The sequence below is a fragment of the Tenrec ecaudatus genome, chromosome 2, assembly GCF_050624435.1.
Source record: "Tenrec ecaudatus isolate mTenEca1 chromosome 2, mTenEca1.hap1, whole genome shotgun sequence".
NCBI classification, from domain to species: Eukaryota; Metazoa; Chordata; class Mammalia; order Afrosoricida; family Tenrecidae; genus Tenrec; species Tenrec ecaudatus.
The window spans coordinates 84,474,079-84,481,515 of record NC_134531.1 but is presented as its reverse complement, the minus strand read 5'-3'; the positions used below and the strand labels follow the sequence as shown (position 1 = coordinate 84,481,515).

The 7,437-nt window shown below is 43.8% G+C and overlaps 1 protein-coding gene and 1 non-coding gene across 2 annotated transcripts; both read right to left on the bottom strand.

Moving 5' to 3' along the window:
* Nucleotides 1-4,761: 4,761 nt before the first annotated feature.
* On the bottom strand, nt 4,762-7,049 carry COX7C (cytochrome c oxidase subunit 7C). The gene is made up of 3 exons (XM_075541258.1): nt 6,863-7,049; nt 5,786-5,929; nt 4,762-4,865 (listed from the first exon to the last, which is right to left on the bottom strand). Exons 1-2 carry the CDS (start codon nt 6,935-6,937, stop codon nt 5,813-5,815), a joined length of 192 nt encoding a protein of 63 aa, XP_075397373.1. The 5' UTR covers nt 6,938-7,049; the 3' UTR covers nt 4,762-4,865; nt 5,786-5,812.
* LOC142442130 (small nucleolar RNA Z39) lies at nt 4,956-5,016 on the bottom strand. Its single transcript, XR_012783372.1, has one exon. It is a non-coding gene; the product is annotated as a small nucleolar RNA Z39 (small nucleolar RNA).
* Nucleotides 7,050-7,437: the final 388 nt, after the last annotated feature.

The window sequence follows — 7,437 nt, the reverse complement described above, 5'->3', positions numbered from 1 at the left end:
CTTGGGAGCTCAGACCTACTGCCTGATCTTGGGCTTCTGATCTCTAGAGCACAGAGGCTAACATGCTGACCTTAGATTCATTCTTCTCTGCAGCCACCAGACTATGGTCCTCCTGTCACACAGCTATCGAAGTCAGGAAACGTCTCCAGCTTAACATCGGCCTATAGATGTGGAACCTGCATGTACTCAGACTTGCCCACTGCTACAACTGCGTGACACATTTTCTTGATAGAGATCTCTCTATATATCCACGTCGCTAGATTTGCCACTTTAGAAAACAGCGTAAGGATACGGCAAATAACTAGTGCAGTATAGCGTGGGAAGATCACACTGAGGGAAGTGTGGCTAGGACTATATTCCCTATAACAGGAAATCTGGAAAGCTAGTATTCCATGGTATGAAAGCCACCGCTTTGGTAAGTTAAAGTCCAAGCACATTATCCTGCTTTAAGTAGCATTCCCACAGATTCTCCTCTTACAGATATGCTGCCTTGAAGTGAGCACTTGATTCGGTCTCCCTGTAGAAGCAGACATTCTTGTTAGCTGCCCCCACCTCGCTGCAGCACTCATCTTCCTCATGCCTTCCTTCAAGGTGGACATTAGGTTTCCTTACCTGTGAGCTCAGGGACTTTACTGTGGTTACCACCCATACGGTGATGTATGTGGTGACCTGTAATCAGGTGGTCTTGCACACCCATAACTATATATAAGCCTCTCTGCCTCCTCCTACTCTCTGTTTGGGCCTGGCTGCTGATCATGGCCGCGCCAGAGGTGGGCAGCCTACCATAAAATGTGTCTGACTCTTTCATTTTACCTTCTCTCTTATGTATCCCTCCTATTCTCTATGACTTTACTACAGTCTTTATATAATCTTGCAGTTGCACATACACACCCACTTGTTTGGTTTACTCTAACAGTAAACTGATGGGCTTCTAAGAATTTTCTTCACTTTGAAAAGTGGGTTTTGTTGCTGGGTATTAAATCTGTATGGATTACCTGGGACAGTGGGAGCCATCTGATGACAATAAACAAAATAGCTTCCCCACCAGGGCAGTATCAAAAAGCCAAACCCATCGCTGTTGTGCAGATTCCAATTCTCACCCACTGCCGTCAAGTCTATTATAGAAGCAGACAACCTATCTTCTTCCTTCAGAGCAGGCAGTGTTTGACCTGCCAACCATTTGGTTAGCAGTCACTTATCCAACAGTACCACAAGGCTGCCTACTCACACTGTTTACAAGTTGGTTCTGACTCACAATACTCTATATTGGGATTCCAAGATCAAAAATCTCTATAGGAGCATATAGTTTCAAGTGGCTGCTGGGTTTGAACTGCTGGCCTTGCAATTAGCAGCCCGTTGCATAAAAGTCCTCTGAGTTTCACCTCATTGTATATAGAACTATATTGTTCTGGTGGTGCATTGTTTACGTACTGGGCGGTTAACTCTAAGGTCTGCAGCTGCTCCTCCAGTGAGGGGTCCTATGGCACAAGGATTGGGCACCAAAAACTAACTGCATGCCTACTTGGCAGTTTGATTCTACCCAGTGGCACAGGAAGAGTGGCTATGACTCCTGTAAACATCGTGTGTGTGTGTGTGTGTGTGTGTGTGTATACTAGAATATAAGCCGATGCGAGTATCAGCCGAGGCACCTAATTTTACAAAAATGCCATAAAAATGTGCTGAAGAACCCTGCTTATACACATACATATACATTTTCAAAACCCCAAATTGTATAACCTCTGTCAAAAGGGCTTGGCAGTGGTCCAAATGCAATCTGTACACTATTAACATGTAATGACATGCCTACCATGCTTCAGTGTTATTTACAACTGGCCTGTGTAACCTTTTCTCCTCGAGGTGTTGCAACCCTAGCTCTTGGTATAAGGCAGGCACTTTTTTGGCATGTACTTCCTTTGAGTATTTAAGAAAGCACATACAAATTTTCTAGCTACCTGTTCCTAAGTTCTTTGATTGTTGATGCCTGACATGTATTAAACTACTTGCTTTTATATAGCATGGCGTAGGGTGACTGAGACAGAACCAACTGGACAAGACAGAACAGAGCACCTCAAAGCAACCCTGCAAGACAGGCAAACCAAAGAGCCAGGTCTTGATGAGTCAGCTCCCACTCGTGGCCACCTCCTGCTGTACATGGAACTGCTCCAAAGGTTTGCAAGGGCTACACCGCCTTTTGGAAGCAATCACCAGACCTGCCCACCACGGTGCCTGAGTTCAAACTGCTAGTCTGTTAGTTAAGAGCTTAATGATTTGGCTGGATATGATCTCCATTTCAGAGATCAGTAAGTTTCCAATATAACTACCTGAATTCTCCATTCCATTTCCCCATTACAAAACCTTACTGTTCCATACAAAAGTGCCACATAGTATGCATCAGGTGGTTAACTACAGAGGCCTGAAGCCACCAGTCTCTCAACATGACAACTTTCAACTTCCAGAGTTTCGTCTAGGAGACCTGCAGTGCCAGTTCTACACTGTCTTACGGGGTGGTTATGAGAATTGATTCCATAGTATTGGTTTTATCCAAGCAAAAATTAAGAACATAACATGTAAGGTGGGGTAACATGTAAGTTGAGAGGGAAGTCAAAATCTAAGGTGCCAGTAAACCAGTGTTTACATGGGAGCCCGGTAGTAAATCCAATGCTGAGGATTGATCTATGCAGATATTATGTTCCATGAAAATCAAAATTCAATGTCACGGAGTCAATGATGAGTTATAGTGACCCACTGAGACATGGTAGAAGGGCCCCATAGGTTTTCCAAGTTACTCTTTACACGACTAGAAAGCCTCATCTTTCTCCCAGAGGCTGTTAGCCTCAAACTACTAACCTGTTCAATAGCTCAAGTAAACACTATACCCCCAGGGCTCCTCATATTCCATGAAGGAATGTTCATATACCCAGAACAATGTTTCAATATTGTTTCATAAATAAATTTTGCATGGGTTTATTCTAATGTTTAAACACAGTGCTGCATTACCTATCACTAAACAAAAGCTTGGAGGCCTCAAAAGCATCAGATTACAATCTCTCCTTTATAGTATTAAAGTGGAATTAAATACTCATACCATCCACCCCAACCTGTGTCTAACAGAAAACCTGAGGAAGAACGTCATGAGTTTTGAGTTCACAACACATAGTTCACTGAATTACTTGATGTCTCTTCTAAGCCACTCTTTGTAACTCCACCATAGGTCTGGCTGGTACGAAGCAGACTGGATGTATTTTTTTTAATCATTTTATTAGGGGCTCATACAACTCTTATCACAATCCATACATACATCAATTGTGTAAAGCACATTTGTATATTCGTTACCCTCATCATTGTCAAAATATTTGCTCTCCACTTAAGCCCCTGGCATGTCATTTTTCCCCTCCCTCATGAACCCTTGATAATTTATCTTATCTTGCTGTCCCATCTCTTCACCCACTTTTCTGTTTGTCCCCCAGGGAGGTCACATGTAGATCCTTGTAATCAGTTCCCTTTCCAAACCACCCTCCCCATGCCCTCCCAATATGGCCACTCACACCACTGGTCCTGAGGGGGATCATCCACCCTGCCCTGGATTCCATGTTTCTAGTTCCCATCTGTACAAGTGTACATCCTCTGATCTAGCCAGACTTGTAAGGTAGGATTCGGATCATGACAGTGGGCAGGAAGCATTTAGGAATTGGAGGAAAGTTGTATTTTTCATAGTTGCTACATCGCATCCTGACTGGCACATCTCCTCCCCAAGACCCTTCTGTAAGGGGATCTCCAGTGGCCTACATACAAATGGGCTTTGGGTCTCCACTCCACACTATCCCCATCATTCACTATGGTAGACTTTTTGTTCTGATGATGCCTGATCCCTTTGACACCTTGTGATCACACAGGTGGGTGTGCTTCTTCCATGTGGGCTTTGTTGCTTCTGAACTAGATGGCTGCTTGTTTACCTTCAAGACTGTAAGACCCCAGACCGCTATTATCTTGATAGTGGGGCACCATCAGCTTTCTTCACATCTGGTTGTTCACCCTGTCTTCAGCGGTTGTTGGGAAGGTGAGCATTACTGAATGCCAATTTAATAGAAGAAAATACTCTTGCATTGAGTACATGAATAGAGGCTAAATGTCCATCTGCTACCTTAATACTAAACCTATAAATATATGTAGAGATCTATTTCCCCATCATAAATATATTTGCATATGTACACATCTTTATCTATAAATGCCCCTTGTCTCCCAGCTCTTTCCTCTATTACCTTTGACTTCCCTCCTGTCCCACTATCATGCTCAGTCCCCACAAGGGTTTCAGAAATTCCTCTTGGTTACATTACCCTTGATCATGCCCAACCAGGCCTCCCATACCCTCCTCACCACTGATTTGGATCACTTGTTTTTCCCTTGTCCCTGGGTTTATTAACACCACTACCTTTCCCCCCACCTCCCCCTTTCCCGTGTCCCCGTGGAACTGACGGTCTATTGTTCTCTTCCAATTGTTCATACAGCCTACCTTATTTAGACAGACCTGCGGGTATTTCCTCTTTCTGATGGGCTTGAGTAAAAGGCAGTAGGGATTGCGAACAGTTAATGTGAGAAAAACGAACCTCTAAAATACCTGATCAAATATGAAAATGTAAACACACTACTGGTTCTCCTCGTGATTAACTAGTTATGACATGGAAAAAAATACCATTTAGCATACAATTAATTAAGCATACACTCAATTTGCACACAACCTATTTCACAAAATGAGCCATCAGCATTCATGTATTAAGTTTATTTACAAACATAACCAGTATGCTATTAAGTTCAACAGAGCTTGATCCAATTTTCAGAGGTTGGACTTCATACAATGCTCTTCTCATCTAAGGGGGAAATGAAGAAACAACATAAACTCTCTTTAAGGAAATTAAATAAAAGGTTAATTTGAAGAAGTTCAGCCACCAGTTTATGGATACATCAGAAAGCGTTTACAGTATCATGATTTTTCATACTGATTTGCTTCATCACATGCACCAAAACATTCTATCAATCCCTTGGGTAAGTCATCTCCCTTCTATACTATTACAAAGTCTTCCTTTTCAAATGCATCAGTTTGAAATTTATTCTAATGAGCTTCACATTGCAATTCTCTGGAGTCTTTGCATGGTACAAATAACCAACACCCTGGGCTCTTTATCAAAAGATGGTACGTCAAAGACAGCCGTAGGTTGTTTGTTTAATTTAGGGATACAGAACCAAAGCATCCTCTGTCCAGAGGTGCCTTGGTATTTAACAGCATCCCTGGTTGTGCCCATCAATTTAAACATTGCAAATGTCCCCTGGGTGATAAACTCCTTCTTCCAGAGAAAGCTATCCCAAAGATGACGGTTTTATTTTGAACAGATTTAGTTTAGCAGCACTGACACAAATTCCAAAGAACTAGCAGCAGTTATGGCCTGGTGGTTTCTATATTGCTTAATTCTGTATTTTAACACTGGATTAAAATATTCATCACTTTACAAAAAGAATGATAAACTTATTAATTTACCTTGTTAGCAGTGTGACCTCTAGAACCAGGTTCTGGGTTAATACTAGTGGTTGGAGGGGGGAGCAGTAAGCCTTTAGTGAGCCCTACTATTAAGGAGCAGGCTCAGAATTACTTGTTTATACTTTGAACATCCTGGCTCCACGAATGTCACTCATACATTTGAGGACCCACCCTTATGTACTTATTTTGGGAATCTTCCTTTGAAAATGAATAAGGGAGACAAACATTGCTTTAGGAAGATTAGAAACTCATTACCTGTTTCATAGATCATTTAAGCATCCTTTATTTCTTAAGCAGTTGGTGTCTTACTATAAAGAAAGGTGTAGCAAATCCAGACCCAAAGAACATGGTCATCATGACCAGTAACCGCCACTTGTTTTCCACAGAAAATGGCAAATTCTGTTGGGAAATAGGAAAAAAGCAACAAAAATATAAGTTCAAGTCCTGTTTTTTTCTTTCTTTAATGTCAAAAAGCACAGATGTCATTTAAAAGCCAGTTATATACGAGATTTAAAAAATTTTCCTATCTAGTGACTTTCATCACTCCATGCTAGAGGCTATGTAATTGCTCAATTAAAAAGTCAATCCCCTATAACTGAGAAACCCTTTACATGTTACTTTAGAAATCGGGAGGAAAATAGTAATAACAACGAAGTACTCAATGCCATGACTTTCAAAAATAAAAGGCATTGCTCTAGTTTACAATCTTTAGCAATATGCCACCAGGTAAAGACACGTAATTGCACTGCCAAGGACATAGTCAGGACTTCGTTTTGACTTTTTCATAACCCTACACCACTTGGAAGCTCTTTGCTAACACCCCAAGGGCAGTTCCTGCTACCCAAGGCATGGCTCCCTGCGGTGTCCGGGGCCGGGATGTTCTTTGTTGCACACAGCCTCATCTTCCTCCCACAGACCAAATCGAAAACTAATCCTGCCGATGGGCTGGGAAACCCCAATTCACAACCATACGTACTAATTTTCTCATTTGTTCTCAGTGACCTTCACTCCCGGTCAAATGACCTCTGCCTGACAGCAGGCGCAGTACCTGCCGGTCGGGTCGCCCAGGTCCCGCAGGTCTTCGGGGGACATGGAGGAGGCAGAACTCGGGGCGCACCTGCCCATTCCTTTCTGCAGCTACGGGGGGGCTCCAGGACCTCAGCGGTCCCCCTCGCCCTTGGGGAAGAGGGCTGGCCTGCACCTCAGCCCGCTTCCCCTGTGCGGCCGACACTGGGCCATCTGCTTGTCCCGACGCCGTGTGCGGCCTAGAAATACAGCGCGCGGCAGTTCGGCGGCTCTTCCCCGAAGCCGACCGGGCCCTGCCACACTAACCTTCCCAGGGCCCTCCTCATAGTGGCTCCTCCGGACCACAGAGGTGGTGAACCTCCGCACGCTCTGCCCCAACATGGCGCTGTTGGAGGCTCCGCGAAACTCTTCGCAGAGAGGGACCACAGAAGAAATGGCGGTGGCAGTTCCTGCTCGCGACCTTGTTCCCCGGTGCGCAGGGTCCGAAAGGGAACTTGGGAAAACGGGAGGGGCTTCAGGTAACGCGCCAGAGGCGGGCTCGGGGAATTGTGGGAAATGTAGTTCGCATCATCGTGGCGCCTTTATTGCCCTGAAGGATTGTGGGAAATGTAGTACCAGAGGTCTAGGGCCACAAGAGTACATTGGCGTTGTTTCTTTTAGCAATGAGACTCCTTCAAACCAGAGTTCTTTTCTTGAGCCTAGGTGTAGGATTCCTTGACCGGTTTATAGGAACAAGTTTACGGAATCTTTGAATATTTGGAGAAAGTATGTTAACTATGTGTCTATTGCTCATTTAACAAATATTACGTGATCACATCTGGACAGCTTGCCTCTATCTTTTCTCAGGACTCCGAAGAAACCTGTTTCTCAGACCCAAATAT